This window comes from Anolis sagrei, chromosome 3 (assembly GCF_037176765.1).
Source record: "Anolis sagrei isolate rAnoSag1 chromosome 3, rAnoSag1.mat, whole genome shotgun sequence".
NCBI classification, from domain to species: domain Eukaryota; kingdom Metazoa; phylum Chordata; class Lepidosauria; order Squamata; family Dactyloidae; genus Anolis; species Anolis sagrei.
The window spans coordinates 98,516,731-98,544,068 of NC_090023.1; the positions used below are offsets into that span (position 1 = coordinate 98,516,731).

The following is a 27,338-nucleotide window of genomic DNA, read 5'->3' on the forward strand; positions in this document are numbered from 1 at the left end:
CAAAACAGTCAAAAGGCGTAATGAATGTGTGCTAAGTACAAGCTGTCCAATAAACCACTACTCATGTCAAAACCACAAAATAAGAAGGAAAAGTAACCCTAAGGGCTATGTTGTGGACAGAATACAATGGGATATATAAATGGTGGTACAGTCGGTCAGTTGTAGTTATGCTTGTATCTTACTGTGGGAGAATATTGATTAATTCATTTTTGATGCTGTGTGAACTCTCAAAGCAATGGTATTTCCATAGTTTCTGAGGTTTAATTGCTGGTCAGTTAGGTCATATGTCTTAACAGTCATTTCTTCAACCAGTGTGATTTTTTCATCCTCTGCTGTTGTCAATAATGAATCCATGCAGGCTTTCTATGAAAGAGAAGAGAAAAAGCTTTTGGGGTTAATTCCTAAAGCTCAGAACTATTTTGATCCCATTTCTGCATTGTAGCTCAAAGTAAAATCCTATTAACATGGCCAACACATGATTTTGTTATTCATATGAAGCACTTCTCCTTGTTTTCCCCAGCATAACAACAAAAAAAGTATAAAAGACCCTTCGTTGTTGTTTCATTTCTCGTGTGCATTAAAAGTATGGTTTAACATACTCAAGTTGCTCTTTTTTTGATGGAGAGAAAAACACATTATCTTTATTTCCATGTTATTTCTGTCTCTGGTACCAAAGGTTTTGTTAAAGAAGTGATGCCCAGGAAGACATCTACTTCATTAATTGTAGAACAAAAAGCAGGATCTGGTGTTAAATTAAATGTCTACATTGTTGTAGCTGTGTTTTTTTTTAAAGTCATAAACCACTTTTAGTCCAATTTTGAGGAGAAAGGTGGGATATTGATGAAAATATTAATAATTGCAATAACAACAGCAACTCAACTGCAGTAAAATTAGTTGGTAAATATAGGCAGCCATTTGACATAATAAATCTTTGAGAGAGACTTGTCAAACGTCATTCACTATTTTTCGGAACTTACCTCCATGTTCTTCTCATACTGCTTAATAATGTCTTTTGGTTGTGGGATTGGAGCAATAATTTTTTTCCATGCATGAGATCTACAGGTAAAATAGATGGGGACATTAGCAAATGCCAAAATATTTCCTTCCTACAGAGACCTGCACGGATAAAAGGACACGTGCACAGTACATGAACTGATCCAAGAAGGCAATCACACACTTCCTATCCCATACTCTGGACTAAATGAGCTTAATGATTACTCTTCAAAGGCATCCATTTGTAGATACCAACACAATTATCTACATGTCTCGTAGATCTGTGTCATTCTTGTCTGATCTAAATTCTTCAGGAATAGGCATAGTGTTTAGTTCTCCAATTTTGGCTGGGAAGTAGCATTACATACCACTGCTAAGACCCAGGATCCAAGCTCAAAGCTATGTCCAGAAGAAGCCCCATTCTATGAGTCTGTGTTTTCATAAAGAGTGTTATCCAGCATTTAAGTGAGACTCACTTGGTTCCTAAGATGTCATCAGAGAGTAGAACTAGCTAAGTTTCAGTGACTCTTGTTTTTTTAGTAGGAAGCGGGATTTCTCCATTGTTTTTCAATATTTTTTTCTGGAAGACCTTATGAATATTAATTAAACAAATATTTTCTAATTTTCTCCTTGTTTTCTACATGTTGTAAGATACTGAAGAGAAATAATTGGGGTTTTTGTTTGTTTGTTTTTTTTAAAAAAAAATAAAAACAGCCCTTGGCCTAGTTAGTCCTTTTTTCATCTACTGTTTATTCTTTTGTGGGCCCCAGTAAGTTTTCTGCATGTTTTCTCCCTGGTTTTCCACTCCTGACCAACCACATTAGGTGTGGACCGGAGGAAGGAAAATAAAGGTGTTGCTATACAAATTCATCTGCACTGATTCATCTCCTTTTGTAATGGAAGATGTCCACTGTTAATTGATTTGCATCATTGCTAATTTGCTAATTTAAAGTAACTGTTCATTGTTAATGTTGAAATGTTAAATCACTGTTGGTTCAGACAACTCCAGAGAAGGGAGAAAAAGAGTTGAGCCAAGGAGTTAGAAAACAATGGGCTTTACATCACATACAGGTATGCAGAGTAAGTTAGCAAGAGTTTCCTAGCAACATGAACAAGAATTATTCAACTCAAGGCAAATGGCCTGGGGGAAGCGCCCAAAAGATAAGATAGTTGTAAACTGTGAAAACAATGGCTTTACTCAAATCTTTCTAGGGCGTGCTGAGGGAATGAACAAGGTGAAGGGGAGGTGGAGCAGAAGGTGGAGTTAAGAAGTGGAATGAGGAGGCACAAAAGGGATGCCAATGTATTTTCTGTGTGGTCTTAAAATCTGTATGAAAACCCTGCCATTTTGTTGCTCTTTGTGGTACCTACCTGGCTGTTACAGAGACCCACTTTCTAGTTAACCTTCTGCAGAAATAAACTTCTGTGATTATAATCACGTCTGTCTCTAGTCTTAATTGGGAAACATAGACTAGAAATATTTAGAGCATAGTGTGCTTTAACATTTCACACCCATTGATCAAAGACCTGAAAACAATGGTAGGAGGGTGTTATTTCCAGCATCAAGTCACAGAAAAAATATATTTGTGTATAAGGGTGCTTTTGGGTTTTTTTGGGAGTGGAAATGTTGCTCCTGGAGGCTTCTGGAGGGCAGGATTCCCAAAATTATTTTTTGTTTTGTTGTTGACATGCTGGTGTGCAAAAATGAGAAGGGGGGGGGGTAAATGTGGCTCCCCTCTTATTCTACAGTAAGAACCAGGGACATAAGGTGTCAGAAGCTTAACTCTTTGCCTTGTTATGATCAAGATCAGGCCTTCTATTTATGCTATTGTTGTTCAAATTTGTTTCAGTCAATCAATTCAGAGATTGAAACAGATTTGGAGATCACAAGAGAAATCAGACACCTCCATTACCACACTCTGAATTAAGATCTTAATCTAGATTAAGATCCCTTGTTATAGGTGTCCAAACTTGGCTGCAAAATTTCAACTAAGCTTTTGTGGGGAAGTGGTTTCTTTAGATCTAATTTCTTTGGTAAAATCCCCGCAATGAAAATAAAGATGATTTGGCAGAAGTAAGAAGAAAACAAATAATTTAACGTTGTTATCTTTGTATACATACTCATGACAAGAGGATTATGTTTTACCTTTTACAGGCCAAAATCAGAACCAGGCTTACAATTATGGTTCCTGCTACAACAAAGACTAAGAGCCCTAGAGGGAATGGATTGGGATCAGCGCCTGAAAAAAAGGAAGCTGGCATTATTGGTATGCATCTTATAAGCAAAAGCCCCACATTAGGAGAAGCCATGGTAGCATAAATCCTGGCACTCTAAAGGAGCAAACTGTAGTTGACAGTAGTGTATAATTTGGTTACAAAAAAATTGGGGGGTCTAGCTCTGAGAGGGCCAGTATCAGACTGCACATTTATATTTCTGGTTGATTCCCATTCGTGACAACCCTGTAACCTCATTGAGCCAAATGCAGTAAAAAAATAAAATCTCCCACCAACCCTTTCCAGTGAATGTCTGAAGAGCAGTAAAGCCTGTCCTAATCTCTTTCTGTCCTTTCCTAAACATTTAACATTTGTTTAGCACTGGTGAGAGTTCTGCGTGGAAAGCAATAAGGAAACTTGGAGGACTTCCGGGTGAGCCACGATGGCGGCAGGACGGGCGCTCTGAGAGCTCCGAGAGAGTGCCAACCACTCCAGCAGTCGGAGGGCGATTACGCCCCCATCCCTGGGATGGATCGAGGTCCTGGGGGTCGCTAGACCTGGCAGCGGCAACCGACGGCCTCATAAGACCCCTTCCCCTCAAGGGCAGGGGCCGAGTGGGCCCGGTAAAACGCTGCGGTAGGCGGACTGAGGAGACGGGAAGCCGGCCGACAGGCCAGCAATCAATGCCAGCCCTGCTCACTTTTTAAAAAATAAAGAAGAACTGAAAACGAACGCTGGAGAAGGAGACCAGCCACAAGGAAACGTAAGTTACCAAAGAAATAATCAATCTCTCGATGGTGATGAATTCTTACCTCCAAGATAAGAATTCGTGAATGGAACAGAGAAGTTAAGCAAAGAAAGTAAATTCCTTTATTGCTCCCGGTCCATTGGGGGAAAGGAAAGTAAAGAAAGAAGGAAAGAGGTGCATAAGCCTAAAGACTGAACTTTATATTGCATGGGAAGACAACTTAAGACAATTAAGACTCTCAAGACATCATAATACGTTAATTAGCCCCCGGTTCTTGGACTCTTCCAAAGAACGACGGGCAAATAACGGGAAAGAGACAAGATTAACAATAACAATAATAAGCAAATAATTAATTTAAGCAGAAGCCAGAGACTTGGCACGGTAAAGCAAAGGATCCACTGACCTTGAAGCGGGGATTGTTGTGTCTCCGATCCTGGCCCTTCCCATAAACAAAGAGGCATAGGCGGAGAGAGCAGAGAGAGGGTGGAGACAGAGACCCACGCGGAGGAGGCCGGAAGTAGAATCCGCGAGGCTGAGAAAGAACGCGAGAAAAAGGAAGGGGAAAACGAGAAGATAAGATAAGCGCGCGAAAGAGCGCGAGAAGAAACGAGACTCAGACAAAGAAGGGCGGAAGTACAGACGAAGAAGGGCGGAAGTAGAAGAGATAGAGAGACATAGAGCTAGGAACACAAGAGTGACGAACTCAAGAGGTGCTGAAGAGAAAGTCGCGGAAGTGGAATAAGCAAAAAACTTACAGAGAGACGAAATTTAAGAGGACAAGAAAGAAAGAAGGTTAAATAAGGAAAGGATAGAAAGGACAGAATATTAAAATACCACGAAGAGAAAGAAAAGCGGAAAAGCGGAACCTTGTAAAAGGAGAAGACATTCGATAAAAAGAAGAATATATTAATAATAAAATTATTAAAATAATAATAAAAATAAAATAAATAAAATAAATAAATAGATAAACAAATTTAAAAACATAAGAAGATTAAAGAAGGAAAAAAAAATTAGAGGCTGCAAAACAAAATAAAACAAAAGAAATAAAAGAAATAAAAATCAAGGCACACACACCACAGCATAAGAAGAAAACCAAGAAGAAAGATGACGACACCGAAAGCTAAAATGGAAAAGGAGATGAAAGAAGCGAAAGAAATAAAGGAACTGAAGGGACAACAACAACAAAGAAAAGCCTCAGGTGCAGAAGAAAGTATATTGAGTCAATTACTGAAGGAAATCCAAAAAATATCAGAGAAGCAGGATAGCCTACAAAAGGATTTTGAAAAGAATACGACAAAACAGGAAGAGCAACAGAAAATATTCAGAGAAGACATGTTAAGAATGAATAAAGAATTAAATGTAGAAATAGGATCAGTCAAAGAAGAGATGAAACAAATACACAAGGAGATCAAGGAGATAAAGACTGAGAAAGCAAGAATAGAAGAATCACAAAAAACACTTGAGAAGACGGTTCAAAAGATAGAAACAAAGAGTTTAAGGATGGAAGAAGAACAAGAAAGACAAGAATTAAAAGAGATGGAATTCCAATTACGTTTTAGGAACATCGTGGAAGAAACCAAGGAAGATATTAGACAAATAGTAATAAATTTGGTCGCTACTCTGCTCCAACTAGAGCAAGGAGAGGCGGACAAGGAGATCGACAGAGTGTTCAGGGTAACCACGAACTTCTCCAAAAGAAACAATACCCCAAGAGACACCATAGTGAATTTTGTGAGAAGGAAGACGCGAGACGACATTTTGAAAGAGAAAAGCAGAACTCCAGTACTGTACAAGGATAAGAGAGTAATAATTCTGAAGGAATTCCCCCAATCAATTCTAGGTAGAAGAAGGAAGTATTTCTTCCTAACTGAGGAACTAAAAAGAAGACAGATAAGATTTCGTTGGGAGAAAGTAGAAGGACTGATGGTGACTTATAATGGGAAAAAATTATGGCTGACCTCTGAAGATAAGGCACAGCAGTTCTACAAGGATCTGAGAAAAGAAAAGGATGATTCACCTACAAAACGCAACTCCACAGGAAGGAAAAACAAGAAAAGACGCTTCTCATCCCCGGAGGTGATGATGAAGGCCTTAAGACAACAAGTACTTGACCGGGACAGAACTGAGACAACGGAAGATGAGTCAGAAGAACCACGAGAATCTGAAAGTGAAGGAATTAACTAAACAAATAAAATGTATCTCTTTAAATGTGAATGGTTTGAATTCTTCTGCTAAAAGGAAAAAAATATTCAGTCAAATTAGGAAAGGAAACTATGACTTAATAGCATTGCAGGAAACACACATTTCCCACAGACACGTAGCCCATCTCACCAATGAGAAATTAGGCAAAGCCTTTTACTCCTCTTCATCGGAAAAGAAAAAAGGGGTGGTAATATATGTTAAAGATTATTTAAGAGCAGAACTAGCCTTCAAAGACGTAGAAGGCAGGATTGTAGGAATATTAATAAAACAAGAGGAACAAAGTCTACTAATTTGTAATATATACGCCCCAAACGGCCCAAAATGTAAATTTGCCTCGGAACTTAAAAACAAAATTGAAGATATAGAATTTGATCATTTGATTATTATGGGAGATTTTAATGGTGTATTAAATAAATATCTAGATAAGACAAAAACCACAAAAAAATATGGAAAAGACTGCATAAGTACATTACCCCAAAATTTTTTGAAATTAAAAGGAGAATTCGACCTAGAAGATGCATGGCGAACCCACAATGGAAACAAAAAGGATTTCAGCTTCTATTCCCACAGACACCAAAGTTGGTCTAGAATAGACATGATTTGGACGTCAAAAACACTAACACCCAAAATTGCAGACATAAAGATATTACCAAGAGAATTATCAGATCATGGGGCTTTAGAGATGATTATAAACAAGAGGCAAACCCCGAAAAGATGGAGATTGGATGATAATCTCTTAAAAACAGAAGATGAGATTGTGAAAAATAAAAAGTTAATTAAAGAATTCTTTGAAATTAATAATACACAAGAGATAAAAGTAGAGATTTTGTGGGACACGTGCAAAGCGGTAATGAGGGGGAACTTCATTCAGCAACAAGCAATCAAAAATAAAATAAGAAGACAAGAAATGATTAGAATCGAGAAGAAATTAGAAGAAACAGAGAATAAATTAAAAAAAAACCCAAGAGATGAGCAAATTAAGAGCCAGATTGCAGAAATAAAAAAACAAAAACATCATTTAGAATTAGACCGATGGGCAAAGAATTTAAAATTCCTAAAACAGAAAGAATTTCAAAATGCGAACAAACCTGGGAAATGGTTATCAAGAAAACTGAGAAAGAAGAAACAAGCAAACCAAATCACAAAAATCATTACAAACAATAAACTAAGTACAACGGATCAAGAAATAGGGAATGACTTTCATGATTTCTATAAAGACCTGTATGCAGAAGATTTGACGGAAATAGACGAGATAACAGAATATATTGGCAGGCAAAAACTGGAAAAAATAACTGACCACCAGAGAGAAACTCTAAATAAGGAAATAACAACTGAAGAAATACAGAAGGCAATAAGAAAGTTGAAGCCGTCAAAAGCCCCGGGCCCTGACGGCTTCACAGCTATTTTCTACAAGACAATGATGGAGGAGATCACTCCCTATCTGAAAATTTTGATGAACAAGATAATGACGAATCAGAGCATCCCGGAGACGTGGAGGAAGGCAAACATAACACTCATACATAAAGAAGGTACAGATGAAACAAACATCAAGAATTATAGACCCATATCGCTTCTTAATCTGGACTACAAAATTTTTTCATATATACTAGGGGAAAGACTCAAAACATTCCTGGCGAATTGGATAGATGAAGATCAAGTGGGTTTTTTACCAGAACGACATATAAAAGAAAATATAAGAAACATATTAAACGTAATTGAATATTATGAGACACATCACGAAAAAGAATTGGCTCTAATGACAATTGACGCCGAGAAGGCCTTTGATAATCTAAATTGGAATTTTTTTAAAACTATATTCAAAGAATTAGATATTGGGTATAATTTCCAAAACGCGATTAACGCAATATATAATGAGCAAAAAGCGACAATTTGGGTGAATGGAATGCCATCCAAAGAAATTACAATCAAGAGAGGTACAAGACAGGGGTGTCCTTTATCACCCCTTATTTTTATCATGTCATTGGAAATATTATTGAGAAATATCAAAGGAAATGAGCAACTTCAGGGACTGAACGTTGGTAAACAAAAATACAAATATAGGGCATATGCGGACGATTTGATTTGCATAATGGAAAACCCAAAAGAGAACATACTAAATTGGCTGAAGGTTATTGAAGAATTCGGAAAAGTGGCAGGATTTAGAATGAATAAGGGAAAAACAAAGATATTAACAAAAAATATGTCCAAGGAAAATCAAAGAATATTGGAAGATATGTCAGGAGTCCAAACCTGTACAAAAATGAAATACTTAGGAATTTGGTTAACGGCAAAAAACTCTCAACTTCTAAAAAATAATTATGAAGCTAAATGGTCTGAAATAAAGAAAGATTTGAACAATTGGAAACATCTAAACTTATCATTACTGGGGAAAATCGCAACAATAAAAATGAACATCCTTCCAAAAATGCTTTACCTCTTTCAGAATATACCTATAATTAGAAACAACAAATTACTGGACAACTGGAAAAAAGAGATCACAAAATTCATATGGAATGGCAAGAAACCAAGGATCAAATACACAAATATGATAGATCAAAGAACAAGAGGAGGAATGGGGCTACCTGACTTAAAATTATATTATGAAGCAAGCGCATTATCATGGGTAAAAGAATGGATCTTATTGAAAAATGAAAGAACTTTAACAATTGAAGGTTTCGATCTTAGATTTGGTTGGCATTCGTATTTATGGTATAACCAAACATTAAAAGAAAAGAATTTCAATAATCATTTCATTAGAACCGCACTAATAAAAATTTGGAATAAATACAAAACAAGAATGTACCCCAAAACTCCATTATGGGCGTCACCTTTAGAAGCAAAACAAAGAAGATTGCTGGGATGGACTAATTGGCCAACATACAAAGATGTATTAAAGAAAGAAAACAACGAATTCCAGCTTAAGACAAGAGAGGAGATAAATATTCAAGTCACAGAGGTATCATGGTTCCAGTACATACAACTCAAAGAATACTACAACCTAGACAGAAAAGTAGGCTTTATGATAAAGGAGGACATGTGGGACAAAATCTTAGGAAAAAAGAAGAAAAACATAACAATAATATATAACAAACTATTAGAATGGGCTACCGAAAAAGAAATAATAAAAGAATGCATGATTAAATGGGCTAAAAATATAGGGAGACAAATACAATATAAAGAATGGGAAGAAATTTGGAAAAAGAAGATTAGGTATACATATTCGACTGATATGCAAGAGAATTGGCTAAAGATGTTTAACAGGTGGTACATGACACCACAAAAATTAGGCTTGATGTATAACACCGCAAGAAATAAGTGCTGGAAATGTGAACTTCACACCGGAACGTTCTACCATGCCTGGTGGACATGCCCCATGATTAACACTTATTGGAAAATGATAAATCAAGAATGTGAAAAGATTTTAAAAACAAGGATATATATGAAGCCAGAATATTTCCTACTGGGAATAACGGATAAGGAATTGGAACTAAATCAAAATAAGGACATTTTATTTAACTACTGTGTTACAGCTGCAAGAATAGTTCTGGCAAAAAAATGGAAACAGAAAGAAATAGCTACAAAAGAGGAATGGATAAGTAAGATGAATGAAATCAAGGATATGGATAAACTGACATTTGCTCTAAAAGATTCATATGGAAAACCAGTGAGGAGAACGGATTGGAAGCCATATGAGGAATACCAAATAGAAGAACAAGAAAAGAAAGATACAAAAAAAGGAGGAAGAATAAACTCGACAGAAGAAAGAAGAAAATAAAAAGACAGAACCAAAGAGAAGGAGATTATGGAAGTCAAAAGACCCTCTCTCCACCCCCCACCCCCCCAGCCATACCCTTTCCCCTCGACCCCCTCTACTCCCCCTTCTCTCTCCCTAACCCACTTTTCTCACCCCCTGACCCAACCCAAACTACCCTATAAACAAACCCAGTCTTACCTAACCCTTTCATACCCCCCCTCTCTCTTTTACCTATATACCTGTATGAATATACCTCAATAAAAATTAAATTTAAAAAAATAAGGAAACTTGGAAATTTAGCATAGCTGCAATTGACTGTTCCCTGCACAAATCCTGCAAAACGGCAGCAAAATAGACATTCTATATTTAGCACAAAAGGAAAACAGGAGGAGCATAGATCTTGGAATCTAGAAAGCCTTTTAAAAAAAGATTTTCCTTTCTCTTTACACTTTTTAATGTTACAATAATGTCTACTCCTTTGAAAATTGCTATAGTGTGAAACTAGAAGTATTGCCTAGGATGAAAACTCACAAGTCCTCGACAGGCTGCTCTGCCCTTTCAAAAATCTATATACATTTATACTACTGCATCTGATGAAACTCATCTGAATAAGCTAAAGCTTGTATCCCATTTGTGTAGCCCCATTTATTTTGGAACTGATGGGCATTCAGTAGGCCTGGGTAACAACGCAAAAAATTGTTTCTAAAATCGATTTGTATTTGGGTTTTTTTTTGTTTCGATATTTAAAATAATTACAAAATTTTCCTTTTAAAAAGTTCGATATTTACGAAATTTCGTAAATGGTAAAAAAAATAACGAATCGATTTCCGAAACAATAACGAATCGATTCGTTAATGGCGGACGCAACTGCGAAATACGCTAAAAAACCTCCAAAAACTTCTGTAGCTTCCCTCTCCCTCTGTTCTTGACTGTTGGTGTGATATTATAATTTTTTTTCACTAATTAAACCATAAAACTGGCCCAGACATGCGGAAATAATAACGAAACGACCTCAGAACAATAACGAAACGAATACAATAACGAAATACGAAGCATTTACAAAACGTATTTAAAAATTCGTTTTTTTAATGATTGCTCCAGAATGGTTCGTTATCGTTTTGTAATTGGAAAAATTAACGAATTATTAACGAATTACGAATTAACGAAACGAAACCGCCCAGGCCTAGCATTCAGCTATGTGATTTTTTTGTTAGAAGGAATGACAGAGCCAAAATTATTCTGAAAATAGCCAGAAAAAAATAATCTTACCAAATTCAATTGGTTCACTCCATTCACCAAATTCTTCTGTAAGGGGACATGTAATTTGTTTAATTGTACGAATCCTCAATCTTTGTCTTACACCCTTAGAGTAATTTTTGGAAGAGGCTGCTTCTGTTATCTAAAAGAAAAATATACATCTGCTTTATAGTTGTTGTCAGTGAAATTGCATTGTTTTTCAGGCAAAATAACAATGGACATTGAATCACTCATGTGCAATTTTTCTCTTTTAATTAATGCCCTCATCCACATATACTTTATAAAATCTAGTTCCTCTGTTTCAAATCTGCAACTAGAGTAGGAAAGAATATTTAAAAATAGTTGAAAAACACATTTTGAGTGTCAAGACAAACAGAATTTCACAGTAATAAGAACCTTTGCCATTCAGGACTTGTCTTAGTAGATGACCCTCGTTGGAAGTGGTTAGAAAAGTGTGCTTATATTTGTTTTTCAGGCGTTTTCCTCCACTTCGCATGCAATTAATCATAGTGCCTCCCGCTTTGCTGTGCTTTGGAGGGATTTTTATTTTTAAAAGGGTATTATTTCATTATCTGGGCGGAGGCCACAAGGGGGCGCTAGAGAGAGAGGTAGTCCATTTAATGGGGGAAGAGGGGTTGAAGGAGTTAAACCATTTCCCCCTGTTTTCCTGTTATTCCTGCCACTCATGTCACCATCATGGAAACAATCATCATTCATGATATCAGAAATGGGAAGGGATAACTGGTGAAATGGAGAAAATTGTTTTCCTCCTTCACCCCCCCCCCCAAATGGGTTATCTTTCTCTGTCCAAGCCCCCTTTTGGAGTCCATCCAGATAACGGAACAGTACCAGATAGGCATGTAGCCGGGGGGGGGGGGGGCTTGAGGGGCTTCAGCCCCCTCCCCCCGTGAAATTCTCATGGTTGTTCGTGAAAAGGCCTTACTGGTGCATTATTTAAACTGTTATGTTTATTCATATGATGATCTGATCACCATACTCAATATATCCCATATGCATGGGGGTAATGGGGTAATGATACAAAAGGTTTGCTAGGCTAGACCCTCTTTCACTCAGACTCAGCCCCCCCAAAACCCAGCCCCCCGAAATCTCCCTGAAAATATTTTAGCCCCCCCCCCCCCGATACGAAATCCTGGCTATGGGCCTAGTACCAGAAGAAGGAGGAGGAGGAGGAGGAGGAGGAGGAGGAGGCGGAGGAGGTAGAAGAAGAAGAAGAATGGTTTCACTCCTTACTTGAAAGACAACCCTAGAAGGTGATGTCTGAGGAATCCTGTTGAATTCCTGATCACTGTCACATGGAGACCCTATGATTTCACCCCATCCCCCATACTGATTGATGCATACTGAAACCGTGTTTTTCAGTGCAATGCCAACAATATGCTCATAACTGCCAATTATATGGCTCTTTTCTATCTAAATCCAAGAAACAGATTTTGTTTCTCTATCAATATCAGTTTTCGTAATGCACTGGACAAGGACAAACAAACTGAAGTTTAATGCAGGCAAAATTTACATGCTTCTGACTAGTTGCAAAGCGGATCAGAGAAAGGGGTTCACTTGGTTACTAATTATTTGGTTCCAAAAGTTAATGCAAACTGAAAATTTGTTTCTTTAGGGAAGAGTGGTACAGTTTGACACCACTTTAACTGCCATGGCTCAATGTTATGGAACCACAGGAGTTGTAGTTTGCAAGCACTTTAGCCTTCTCTGTCTCACTCCCATGATTCTATAGCACTGAACCGGGGCAGTTAAAGTGTTATCAAACCACATTAATTCTACAGTGTAGAATTGCACCCTTAGTCTTAGTCTGCTGTAGTCAAAGTTCATTGGCACAGATAAAGCTAGTGTTCATTCCTAGGGCTACATTGAAACTTACCTAAGGGCTTGTCTACACAAGCCAAAAATCCTGAGATCACTACAAATAGAAAGCAGATTGTATTTGTGATGCACTGCTACTTCTAGTTTGTATCCCAGGGTTTTTAGATAAAACCTGCTTATCATCATCATCATCATCAAACTTTATTTATACCCCACCACCATCTCCCCTCAGGTACTCGGGGCAGCTAACATGAGGCCAAGCCCAATGAAAACAGTAAACAAATGAAATACAAACAGCAAAATAATAGTTTAAAATAAAATTAAAATTAAAATAATTACGGACAAGGAATAAATCAGGGTGGGCCTCTAGCAAAACCTGCCTCTAGCAAAATCAAGGAATAATCAAGAGCAGTGTTTCTCAAACTGTTCTCCTCCAGGTGTTTTGGACTTCAGCTCCCAGAAATTCCAGCCAGTTTACCAGCTGTTAGGAATTATGGGAGTCAAAACATCTGGAGGAGCACAGTTTGAGAAAATCTGCTCCAGAGTTTCCAGCAAATTCTGATCATTCTGCAACTTTGGGGTAGTCTAGACAGTTGGATTTGGTGCCATCATCTTTTCCCTATACTCCTCAACCACCGTTTTTGCTCTTAACTAGACACAGAGCTCAGTGAGAGCTCCTGGCCATTGCAACTGAAAAAAAATGTTTGTCAACACACATGACTAAATGACCGTATTCTGGTGGTCAAGTTTTTTTTCTAGATTAGGTCACCTGCTGGTCACTATATGCTAGGTGAAGACTTATAAAAAAATCTCTAGGACTTTATAATGGTTTTGAAGTGTTGTGCAACTTAAAAGTTTTCAAGGACTGCTTAGGCCACTTCCCAGTCTTGCTGCATTCATTTTTTTTGATTTTCAGAAGCTTAATATTTTTCAGCTGTATTTATATTTTCATTGTTTTGAATTGCATTTTTATAGTTTAAATTTAAACCATTCAGCAATTATGGGGCAGCATGGAATCATGAATCGGTAAGCCAAACGCATGATGAAAGCCATTATAACTGAATTAAGCATGCATGTTTAGAATGAGGTTATAATACTTACATTCTGATATGTGTTTCTGATTTCATCCTAAGAAACAAGTGAAATTATATTGTTAGAATTCTCGTATAAAATGTTTATTTCTACCTTCTCTAGCTTCACATATTTAGCTCTATACTGTTTTGATCAAGGAATCTAGAAACCCCCCCACAGTCACTGAACAAGTGGCTCAGGTGGGGGAAAAGAGAAATGATTTGTTTAACTACACCCAAATGTTTTCTTCTTTCACTATAGATAGGATTAGTCTTATGACCTTATCAAGTTGGCCACTGGAATTGCCACAGAACCTGTTGCTGCACGCCCCACATCTCCTGACTTAGGGGGAGAAGTGACCCCTCCCCACAGCAGCAGACACCAGTTTCGCTTTAGTTTAGCCATGGAGCCCTGCCAGAAGTAGCTGTATGCTGTGCAATGGGAGCTGGCGGGCTTCATAGCTAAACTGGAGAGGAAAATTCAGTCCTGTCTGATGAGGTCGTTAGACATTTTGTGTTGTGTGTGTGCGTGCGTGCATATTTATATTACACAAGAATTATAGAACATGCAAACATTTTAAATGCTATATGTTTTAAAATTTACACATCCACATTTAACTTACTACAACTACAAACACTACAACTAAGTACCTATTAAAATACATATTGTAAACACAAAAATGAAACACATGAACAAACACACTTAGAATTGTAGAGTTGGAAGAGACCACCAAGGCCATCCAGTCCAACTCCATTCTGCCATGCAGGAACACACAATCAATGCACTCCTGACAGTTGGACATCCAACCTTTGTTTAAAAGTCTCCAGAGGAGTTTCTTACCTTGTAACAAACTTAGTTCTATTAACCCACCAATCCACAACTTATTTTTACCCCATTGGACTCAACAGGTGATCTTTCTGTCTGTGAAATCTTTCCCATAGACCTTTATATATGGGTTACATCCCGTATAGACTACTGCAATGTGCTCTACATGCAGTTGCCTTTGAAGACTGTTCAGAAGCTTCAAATGGTCCAACAGGCAGCAGCCAGATTGCTAACTGGAGTGGCTTTCAGGGGGCATACAACTCCTCTGTTATGCCAGCTCCACTGGCTGCCGTTTGCTACCGGGCACAATTCAAAGTGCTGGCTTTAGCCTATAAAGCTCTAAATGGTTCTGGCCCAGCTTACCTGTCTGAACATATCTTTTCCTAGGAACCATATAAGAGTTTAAGATTGTCCAGGGAGCCCCTGCTTTTGGTCCTGTATTCTTTGCAAGTGCAACTGGCGGGATGAGAGATAGGACCTTCTCAGTGGTGGCCCTTCAGTTGTGGAACGCCCCCCCCCCCAGGGATATTAGATCAACCCCCTCCCTCTTGACCTTCCAGAAAAAAGTAAAAATGTGGCTATTTGAACAAGCCTTCAGAATCTAATGTAACAGTCAAACACAGAATTAGACTAAAGTGGACACTGGAACAGCTCAGACAACAATTTATAGAAGATGAGACTAACAATGAAGGCATTGGTTTTATGTTTTATTGAATGTATTTTAAATTCTGTTAATTGTATATTGTTAGGCATCGAATTACTGCCTGGTTGTAAGCCGCCGGAAGTCACCTTCACGTTCAAGAAAGGTGGGATAGAAATATTGTAAATAAATAAATAAATAAATAAATGTAACCTTCTTGCTCCAGAAAAAAAAGGTGTTTAGGGTGAAAAGAATAGGATGGGATATACAGGTTCTAAATAAATAAATAAACAAACAAACATCACATCAGATGTGCAAAGACGATCAAAAGTGATTAAAAATACCTTCATCTGTTACCTTTATTTGGTACCGAAAACAGTGTTCTGGAACACCACGACTGCTTGGAGGGGGGTTCCACTTTACTGTACAGTATGAGGATTGTTCTTGGCAATTCACAGTGAAATTTCTTGGTGGTCCAAGTTTTTCTGGAGGAAATTGTCAGTATATTTTGATGAAAATTGCTCATTCTCCGTAAACATATATAACACTGACTGCTTTGTGTGAACATCAATGATTTACAGAGACCAGACATTCCAGAGAAGTATGGCATAGTGTTGAGTGTGGGGAGGCAAGTTGCAGTGGTGTAGTTTTGCTAGTAGAGCCAGGGTCCAGAGGGGGAGCAGCACAACTTGTTATGTTTGGCACCCTGCTGCCTGAGGTAGCTGCTTCAGTCAGGTGCTAAACTTAATAATTCCATCATAAGCTATCTATCTCAATAATCAAAAGAGGCAAAGATAATTAAAAGAGCCAAACAATGAAAATTCAAAAAGATGAGTCTAGAGAATCAGAGATGGGTAGCCCATGGGAGCTCTTTTCCAAACCATTGCCATGTTTGTGACTTTTATGAGAAATCCATTTCTAACTGCATGATTCATAACTATTGTCATGAAGTGATAAAAAAGAGGAAAGAAGTAAACAAGGTCCTGACATGTCTCTCTTACCAAGTAAATATGGTTGGTGATTATGAGAAGAAGGCTGAATTGGTGATTCTTCACTTGATCCATTCACCGTCAGGTCCACTCGGTCTCCATTTACAGTCACATTGGGAAAATAGCATCCAATATGTCTTCCAAGTTTATCACAGATGTAATGTGGGCATTCTATCTCTTCTTTCCTGTGTATATTTATTTATTTATTTGGACATTTCTATATCACCTTTTCCCAAGGATTCAAGACAGTTTACAACAATAGGTAAAACATCTATATATATATAAATGCTCTGTGCATAATGAGTACCTTAAAAACAAAAGAACCAATGAACGAAATCACACCAAATTTGGCCATAAAACATCTCACAACACAAGGAGTGACCATCACTCAAAAAATTATGATTTTGTCATTTGGGAGTTGTAGTTGCTGGGATTTATAGTTCACCTACAATCAAAGAGCAGTCTGAACTCCATCAATGATGGAATTGAACCAAACTTGCCACACAGAACTCCCATGAGCAACAGAAAATACTGGAAGGGTTTGGTGGGCAACTCAATACGCCCAAATATGAACACAGATGGAGTTTGTGGGAAATAGACCTTGACATTTGGGAGTTGTAGTCACTGGGATTCACAGTTCACCTACAATCAAAGAGCATTCTGAACCCCACAAATGACAGAATTGGGGCAAACTTCCCACACAGAACCCCCATGCCCAACAGAAAATACTTAAGGCCATCCAATCCAACTCCCTTCATCAGGTAGGAAAATGTAATCAAAGTCCTCCTGACAAAGAGCCATCCAGCCATAGAGAGAGAGAGAGAGAGAGAGAGAGAGATAGGGAGTTGTAGTTGCTGGAATTTATAGTTCACCTACAATCAAATAGCATGATAGAATTGAACCAACCGAGGCATACAGAACTCCCATGACCAACAGAAAACACTAGAAGGGTTTGGTGAGCATTGTCCTCGAGTTTGGGAGTTGTAGTTCACCTACATCCAGAGACTACCATGGACTCAAACAATGATGGATCTGGACCAAACTTGGCACGAATATTCCATATGCCCAAATATGAACACAGATGGAGTTTGGGGGAAATAGACCTTGACATTTGGGAGTTGTAGTTACTGGGATTTATAGTTCACCTACAATCAAAGAGCATTCTGATTGGGCAAACATCCTACATCCAGTCCAACTCCCTTCACCAGGGCAAGAAAACGTAATCAAACCCTCCTGACAAAGAGACATCCAGGCATAGATATAGATCGATAGATAGATAGATAAATAGATAGATAGATAGATAGATAGATAGATAGATAGATATGATTTAAACACACACAGGTATAGTGCCATAGATTTCAAAGGGACCCCTGAAGAAGGACAATGATATGTTGCATGTTCCCGAGTAGGCAAACCAGACAATCTCCACATCAACACTGACAAAGAAACAGCAAGAAATACTGTTTACCCAGAAGCATAAATAAATTACATAGGAGACAGTTAGTAACGGTATAAATAACCCATTATAATAATCCCAAGTCAGTCCTTGTTGGTCATAAAATTAACAAAAATGATTAAAAGCACTCTTAAATGCCCAAGAAGGTAAAATATAATTATAATGTGCAGGTCCTAGGTTTCTGTCACCTTAGTTAAAAAACTATTCCACGCAGGAACGTTTTCAAGTTTTTCCTAAAAACCAAAAGGGTGGGAACTGCTCTTATTGCTTCTGCAAAAGCATTCAAAAGTTTTTGTGCCATGCCTGAGAATGTGCCATCTCTAGCCAATTTTAAATGACAGCTGGCTGTCCCTACGCTGAGTTGATAGGAGTGTTTCACTACTTGATCTTAATCTCCCTGTGTTATATGGTAGTACATGATGTCTCAAGTATCCTGGACTGAAACCGTGTAGGGCTTTACAGGTTAAAACTAGCACCTTAAATTGAGCCCAGAAGGCAATCGGAAGCCAGTGGAGCTGTCTTAGCAGAGGGGTGGTGTGTTCTTGGAGTCAGCCTCAATGAGCAGTCTGGCTGCTGTGAGCTGAACCAATTGCAGTTTCCGGACACTTTCAAGGCAGTCACATGTAGAGTGTGTTGCAGTAGTCCAACCAGGATGTAGACAGTGTATGTACTATCATGACCAAGTCAAATTTCTCCAGGAATGGGTGAAGTTGGCAAACAAATTTAGTTGTGCAAAAATAGTATTGTCACCTCTGCCGCCTGGGCTTCCAGATTTAAGGCAGAGTCCAGGACCAACCCCAAACTGCGAATCTGAGATTTCAGGGGAAGTGTAATCCTGTCCAGCTCAAGTTGTAACTCTATTTCCAGATCCACCTTGCATGAGACCTTTTTAAAGTAAGAGTTATCTGTATTAAGCTTCAATTTGTCCATTACTGCCCTCAGGCAATGGTTCAAGTGCGGAACAACATCAAGAATAATGATTAGCCCTGCGGGACCCCACACTCCACAGGCCATGGGGTTGTGCAGGTTTCTCCCAACACCACCTTTTGGAGATGACTGGAGAGGAAGAATTGGGACCACTGCAATACAGTTCCTCTAAGTCCCATTCCTGCCTGTCTCTCCAGAAGGATACCATGGTTGATGGTAATGAATGAGTTTGTTTCGGGGGGGGGGGGGGCTGAGTCTGAGTGAAAGAGGGTCTACTCTAGCAAACCTTTTGTATCGTTATCCCAATACCCCATGCATATGGGATATATTGAGCATGGTGAACAGATCATGATATGAATAAACATAACAGTTTAAATAATGTAACAGTAAGGCCTTCTCGCGGACCACTATGAGAATTTTGGGGGGGGGGGGGCTGAAGCTCCCCAAGCCCCCCCCCCCCCCCGGCTACATGACTGCTGCTGAGAGGTCTAGGAGGATCAGCAGGGTCCCCCTGCCCAGTTCCCCCTGCAGATCATCCACCAAGGCGACCAAAGCCGTTTCTGCCCCATATACCAAAGTGTTTCATTTTAAAAAGAAAACTACAGCTTATTTTAAACCACTCCTTCTCAATATAAGAAACGAATGTGAATTACGTGTTATATTTTAACCAAAGAAAATACTGGGTGTCTTTTGGAGCTTCTTTGCCAGCCTTCCAAGTGCAATTCATAGAAGGACCCTTGAATATGTATGATTTAACAACACAGGAAAAATTTTGCGCTGATGTTCTGTCGGTACCTGGAAATAAATATAAAAAGCAAATTATATGATCATGCTTAGCAATGATGTCATGTGCTGAAGGGCTGAGGCTGATCCAAAACATCTCAGCAGAGTTCAGAAATAAGATGCAATTAAAAAAAAACCTAGCTTCATACTGAACCTTTTTAAAGTGTCAGGATGTTAACTTCCAATATGGAGTTATTGAAATGTTGACCAGGACTTCAAAAGCATTTCACCATGAAGGTGAGATAAAACATAGCTTGTAAAAAGGAGACAATCTGGAAAGAGTGTTAAAGTGATCCATAAAATCTTTTCCCCCTGTGATTTCATACAGTGAGGACTTCATTACATCATTCTGTTGTCTCATTGCATTTCCATTGTTTAAACAAACAGAAACATATTATTCTTGGAACAATCTTTTTCACACCTTGAGGTCTTCTTAAACCCTCCCAAGTATTATTTGCCAAAGAATACCCAATGAAATTCATGGGATCACCATCATTTGAAAACACACACAGACACACACACACACATATATACATACCATTTTCCTGTGGAAAAGCAAAGTGCAATATGGAGCATAACACAATGAGCCAAATTATATGAATGCGCTGTAGATTGGCTGCCATTTTTTCTTTATAATGGTCAATAATAAACCCTAAAATGAAATTAAAAAGAAGAGTTAGTCATTTTTAGTAAAATGTGATCTTCACAATGCTTATGTAGCTTGCTCTCTCTCTCTCTCTCTCTCTCTATATATATATATATGGTTTCTGCTATGTATGTAATACTGAACTAGCAGTAGTATTAATTTACAACATAATATATAAACTGGGTTGTAAATCACCTATTTGTAATAAACCTAAATGACAATCTAGAGAGTTCTTAGGAAAGACTATGACAACTAAGCTAATATTAGCTTGACAAAATATAGATTGTACATGAGGGAACCCAAATGATAGTGGGGAACTCCTTCGCTTCCAGTGAGACAGATGACATCTGATTATGGTCACTTTCCTCTTTGATTGATACCTTGTATAGGACAGTGGTGAGAGCCCTATAAGGATTCATGCAGACTGTACACCTCAGCTTTTGACAGAGAACTGAGTGATCTACTCACCAAAATAGGTCTGCAGCTCAAAGAGGCATTTTATTCCAGGGAGAAGTAGTCAGATCACCTCTCCCAGCTTCAACCCCTTGTGCAGACTTGGAAGTCAGAACTTGACTGGCTTGAAACCTACCACTCCTTCCTGTTTTTAAGGGCCTGTCTGGACAATACCTTTATCCCAGAATGTCAGGCTTCAAAATGGAGGGTGGCCAAATGATGCCCCCTGAAAACTTGGGAGCAATAACTACAAAGGCCAAAAAATGCGAGATTTTCAGGTGCGGGAATATCCCTGTTGTGGTCGGAAAATGCAGATATTTGAATCTCTATTATGTCCCTTGTGATGAATTGCCTACCTTTTAGGCCAGGGAAAAACTCAGGAAGTAGGCCCAAGTATTTCGGCAGCCATTTTATGAGATGGTGCAGGGAAGCAGCCATCTTAGAGTACTCATTTCCTAGAGGAGGTGGAGCTTAGGAGCAGCCTGGAGGGAAATGTGGAGAACCTTTGTGATTGGCTGGGAGAAAGTGGGCAGAGCTTAGTGACAGTGCAGAAAAAAATTGCCTGAAAGGGTACATTTTAAAATTTGACAGTTTAGTCAGGGTCTGTGTGTTGAAGAAGAAAGTTAGGTTTTGGGAGAGTTAGGTGAAGAGAAGTTAGAGTAGCCAAAGTGGTTAGTTAGAGAAGATTGATAGCTATTAGGTAGAATAGCTGGCATAGAGAATAGACAGATCCAAGGGAAAGGACTGTCTGAAGTTTTAGGAATTCTAGGTTCCTGAGGGAGTGAATAGTTATTTTTAGAACTAAGTCTTGAACTGTTATTAAAGTAACCATAAGCTTCATCTTTCTTTATTGCAACCATTATGCTTAAGTGCCTGTATTGTTAAAGTTCACACAAATAAAAAACTTTGTTCTTTGTTCATCAACAACTGTCTCAGTGAGCCTCTATATAAAGAAGTATTCTTAACAAGATAGGGGAACAGAGTTTCCAGATTGGTGGCAGCGACATTTTTAGAAGAATCTCATTGTTATTTACCTCAGTGTTCTGAGCCCTGAGTGCGAATCCAGCACATTCCAGCCTACTCAAAACCTCTTGCCAAACCAAAAGCTGAACATTCCTTTTAAGCATGATGATAGCTAGTTGTCACAGTAAATTACCTCAGAGTGCAGTGTGTTGGGGGCAAAGTTTCTGCAGCCTCCAAACATTGAAGTTGTTTTAAATAAGTACTTTATTACCATTGGTTACACAGCGGTGGGATCTCCAAACTAATGGTGATCCTCCTCACGTAATAGATTCCCTCCCCTCTCTCCCCCCTCTCATTACATCCATACACTCAGAAAATAAGGGATTTTTTTCATGTTGGATTGTTTCTTGGTTATACATATCGGTTCCTGATTGGTTGTATCCTAAAAACATGACAACAGTTGACTAGAGGGCAAAAACTTTATCTTGGCAAGAGAAACTTTGTCCTCCACATGTTTAATCAAGTTTTTTAACACACTAACAAAGATTTTGCCATGTAGTCAACTTTCCCCATGTTTTTATGATAAAAGCAATGAGGAACAGACATGTATAACCCAGGAGCAGCAAGTATGGCTAATGGAGGAAGAAATCCTGGGACCAACAGGTCTGCATGTGGACCTCTTCTCAGGTCCGGGGATTTTTTTGCGCCTGCAATTTGGTGCTGTCTAGAAGCATCCTAAGAGTTCATACCAGGTATGTTGGTGACTTCAGTGAATGAGCCCAGGAATTATAGAATTCATGGTCTATCCTAGTGCTAGAGCCACTTGGGACTATCACTATTGCAATTAGCTCCTGGATCTTAGCTTATGGTCTCTTATAACTTGGACTGAGTCAAATATTTCTTTTGTCAATGGCATTGCCTTCTCAGACTCTGAGATGTTGTTTACACTTGCATTTTCCTAATCCATAGCGATTGCATTAATGCCACACATATTGAAGTGAGAGCAGTATTACCAACCATAGATTTTCTTTTTGGGAATTCACTTTGTTGTTAAAAGGCACTCCTGCAATGATCACATGTGTTATACTTTGCATTATTTCTGGCCTCATGGCCATAGTCATTCTGGGTTTTTCCACCTTATGCATGTGAATTGGCATATGCATTTTTTACACATGCTTCAATAAGACATTGGCCATCCTATTAAGTAAAGTAAAGTGGTTGGTGTTTAAAGGTTGATAGACAGAAGTGCACTAATACCACTATTATCCGCACAAATGCACCTTCAAAAAATAATGGCAATTGTACCTGCAGAAATGCATTTAAAAAAATTAAGGTGATTCATGCTGGGAAATCAGAAATAAATAGCGTTCAGTGGCAGAAAGGACCAGGGAACTTCCCCACCAAAATCCTACTTCTGGCTGATTTGGCCCACAAGCACATGTAAAATAACCTGGATTTTCTAGAAAAGTGTGGGCTAAAACAAACAAACAAACAAACATAATTAATATATAGTTTTATTAATTATTTTTTTATTATAAAAGGTCAATCTTTTAAATTCAAGATTTAAGCTCTTGTGGATAGAAGAGAGTTGAATTAGTTTTTTTTTTGTGAGTATCATGTGCTATGCAGCACTGGATATGAGGTGAGTACATTCTTTCCACCCATGTAGACAACCCCTTTATGCAAATCAATTTTCCTCCTGAATATCTAGCAGCATATGGCCCTGACTCCTTGATACCCATGTCAACTTTTTGATATCAAGAATTCCACAGAGAATTTTGATGTCTCCTGACATCCACTTGGGTGGCAAAGGGCATGAGTAGAAGATTTCCATCTTATTTTTTATAAGTAATCTAAAACAATTTGGGACTTTTCTGCTAAAGGGCGAGGGGGCGGGAGCAAGGGCGGGGGGAGATCATGGGACTTGGACAAATCAGCATTTCAACATTTGCATTGTTTGTACATACTGTGTTACAATTCCAGTGTTCTGCTTCATGTTTTTAAGAGTCCTTCATTTTCTGTTCTTTGTTTCATTATCAGCCACATCTCCTTTTAGCATTGAACATTTCCTTAAAGAAGACCTGAAATGAAGGACTTTTATAAACAGGAATGAGATTCATTGTTCTATAATTGTTGCGTTCATCTGTTGCTTCACAGTGTTCTTTTCAGAGGATTAGCTATCTTAGGATGTTACAATATAAATGACAAGGTGTCTCAGGATACCTCAAACATCAGTACATTAATAAATTATCAGATAAAATTATTTTAGAACTGGAATTGATTTTACCATCAATAGACACATCTCTGGGCATATAATACCATATGTTTTTTAGTATAATGTGCCATCAAGTGTAATGTGCACCACAATTTTGAAGGGGTACATTACCAAAAAAACCATGTCGAATGTAATGTGAGGCGGTGGTGATGGGCAAAAAGGCTGGTGGGAAGGCCAAGAGGGGGGCCCTGGCTTCCTACCAGCCTTTTTACGGCACTACTACATCTCCCTCCTATGTCCCAAGCTTGAACCTCTTGCCCAACACCACAGATGGGTTTGGGTGCATGATTCTAATGCTCCATCAAATCTAATGTGCATCTCAGTTGTTGAGATGTAATTTAGCCAAAAAAGGTGAGCATTCAACTTGAGTAAATATGGTAGTTTAGCAATAATACTGGAGGATTCTTCCATGCTTCTTCTCCAACTGCTCATCTATCATATCCAACAAATAAATTTCAAGCCTCATTTGTAATTTTTGTTTTAAAATATCCTCCAGCATCTTGTGGATCTGAGTCCACTCCTTCTTTGCCTTATCACAAGTTCACCACATATGATAAAATGGCTCTAAGTTTTGATTGCCTTTCCACCATTATTTTACAGCACCCTTGTACACCTTAGGATACATTTACACTATAAACTCAATGCAGTTTGACAGCTCTTTAACTGCCATGGCTCAATGCTATAGAATCAAAAGTAATGCGATTAGAACTGGTCCAGGTGTCCACAACAAACCAAGATAATCCCTCAATTTCTACTAAAGAGGGGTAAAACTGGACTAACTGGTTTATCCAAAGTTAGGGACTGGAAGACTCTGAATGTTATGTGGACATCCAGGAATGACTTCTTGCCCGATTTGGCCCAATATAGATAGGCCTTTAATTTTGCCAACCTATAAATACAGGTCAGTGTAAACATGCCCAAATCTATCAATTCCAGGTCACATCATGGAAATGTCCCTGAATTTCAGTTTCCTCATGAATTGATTTTATACTTTGTGATGAAGGTCTTCTCTATTTTTTGTTTTAGCATGTGTAATAGGAGGGGTGAGGTGAAGTGGGGGCTCTGCACAAATGAAAGCAAAGCAGAAATATAAAAATAAATGTTATCTTCATTATTGTTATTTATTTTTATTTAATGTTTTAGCAGTTGACACTATACCACTGACTCTATAAGGACTAGAGACTACACCAACTGCATATCAACGCACAGTCGATATGTTCTGTACAACATACTATATATGTGTGTGTGTGTGTGTTATTGGGATATGTGCATTGCTAATTTTCTTGCTCAATACGGACTGACACACAGAGAGACGATGCAGACCACCAACCTCAGAAAAAGAAAAAACAAAAATGGTTGAAATTCCACTTGGTTAATAAAAATGAAGAGGGACTTGATATTAAAAACAATGCACTGGGTTTCATTTTACCTTGGCCAGCTAAAGTTCTAAAAACTCATGCTAGAATGAATAACTTAGTCTTTTGTTGCATCACAAAGATAAAAGTTGGTGAGATTTCTGGTAAACAAGTTTCTCAAAGGTTAAGACACATTTTATACAGGGTTAAAGCTCACTGATAAGAATAAATCAAGGATTCTACCCATGGGAGCAACAGAGCAGTGAAAAAAAAAATCTACTTACGGGAAATTATTACGGCTTATTGTGGAACCCCAGTGGTGAAATGGGTTAAACCCTTGTGCTGGCTGAACTGCTGATCGAAAGGTCGGTGGTTAGAATCCGGGGAGCAGGTTGAGCTCCCATTTGTCAGCTCCAGCTTCCCAAGTGGGGACATGAGAGAAGCCTCCCACAGGATGGTAAAACATCCGGGTGTCCCCTGGAAAATGTCCTTGTAGAAAACCAATTTTCTCACAGCAGAAGTGACTTGCAGTTTCTTAAGTCACTCCTGACACGAAAAAACCCCCACTATGGCTTGTTTTCCCATGCACAGAGACTTGGGGCGCACCCAGACAGGACTCTAAACACATACCCTCTTGCCTTTTCCCCTGGGGCCTCCAGATGATATCTCAGGGAAAAATGATTGATTTCGGAATAAAGCAGGAAAACTCTGCTTTGTGGCGAGATAGTTTGTTAGTGGATTTGTTCGGCACCTTCTTGGAAGGAACGGGGCAAGCCCTCTATGGCTGCTGTCCTGACTGCCCCCTCAGAAGTCCCAGACTTCTGAGGGGGACAGTCCAGGCAGCAGTCTCTCATTTTTCTGGGTTGAATCAGCCCAGAAAACTGCTGGGCATAAACGCTCTCCTCAAACCCCTTTAAAAATCCTTTAAACAAGAAAATAACTTATTCAGCTGGCATTTCTGTGCTGCCGGCCCTCCCCTGGTGCTTAGGAATGATGTGCCTAAAGAAGCAGAGGGCAGAGAAAATTCACCCCTAGTCCCCCCTTCTCCTGGATAGGGGGTGGGAGCTGTCTCCCTGTTCTCCCAGAAAGCATGGGCTTTTGGGGCAGAGCGCAGGCTACTGTCTGCCCTAACCTGGGTTATTAAAATCCGGGTTGGCATGGCCTTTTTCACTGTCTGGAACTGCCCTTGAACGGCATAGTTAATTGACATTTAGGAGTATTTTACTGATTCTCTTCTATTCCATCAAAATAGCTAATATTTTGGGGTGTCCCCAGGTCATCTGCTGGTGGGTAGTTCACCTTACCTTATTCTGCCCCCACCAGGATTGAAAGAAAGCTGAAAACTGGGATTAATGGCAGCAGTTGAAGTTTTCAAGTACTCTTCTTCTGTGAAATCTTATGTCTGTGTCATAAGGAGTGTTGCTTTTGTCTTACTTATAGTTCCCCTTTTCACTTCCAATTCTACTTGGTGCAGGAAAAAATAATAAAGAAGTGCTTTTTTCTCTTTTTGAAATGCAGTACATCCCCTGCATCCTATTTTATTTATCCACATTTAGCTAAACAAGTCATCTACACATTTTCTATGTCTTCCAATGCATATTCTGTTTTAATTGTGATTGAACGCAAATTGGCTAAATAAATAAATATCCAGTAAAGACTTTGTATTTCTAGGTGCTAAGATTACTGCAGATGCAGACTGTGGCCAGGAAATCAGAAGGCAATTACTTCTTGGGAGGAGAGCAATGTCCAATCTCGATAAAATAGTAAAGAGTAGAGACATCACACTGTCAACACAGATCCGCATAGTCAAAGCCATGGTATTCCCTGTAGTAACCTATGGATGTGAGAGCTGAACCATAGGGAAGGCTGAGCGAAGGAAGATAGATGCTTTTGAACTGTGGTGTTGGAGGAAAGTTCTGAGAGTGCCTTGGACCAGTTCATCCTCCAGGAA

At 38.7% G+C, this 27,338-nt stretch overlaps 1 protein-coding gene across 3 annotated transcripts; it reads right to left on the reverse strand.

Annotated features, from left to right (window-relative positions):
- Nucleotides 1–20: 20 nt before the first annotated feature.
- LOC132771633 (interleukin-5 receptor subunit alpha-like) lies at nt 21–26,798 on the reverse strand. Of its 3 annotated transcripts, none has more exons than XM_060769860.2 (11): nt 26,692–26,798; nt 23,725–23,838; nt 20,234–20,347; nt 19,566–19,707; nt 16,542–16,714; nt 15,898–16,025; nt 14,106–14,132; nt 11,181–11,310; nt 3,140–3,233; nt 978–1,056; nt 21–363 (listed from the first exon to the last, which is right to left on the reverse strand). In XM_060769860.2, the coding sequence occupies exons 3-11, from the start codon at nt 20,316–20,318 to the stop codon at nt 199–201; spliced, it is 1,023 nt and encodes a 340-aa protein (XP_060625843.2). In that variant the 5' UTR covers nt 20,319–20,347; nt 23,725–23,838; nt 26,692–26,798; the 3' UTR covers nt 21–198. The 3 variants fall into 3 exon arrangements, with proteins under 3 accessions (XP_060625843.2, XP_060625841.2, XP_060625842.2); XM_060769858.2 differs by having other exon boundaries at nt 23,725–23,851; XM_060769859.2 differs by lacking the exon at nt 23,725–23,838.
- Between the last annotated feature and the right edge of the window lie 540 nt (nt 26,799–27,338).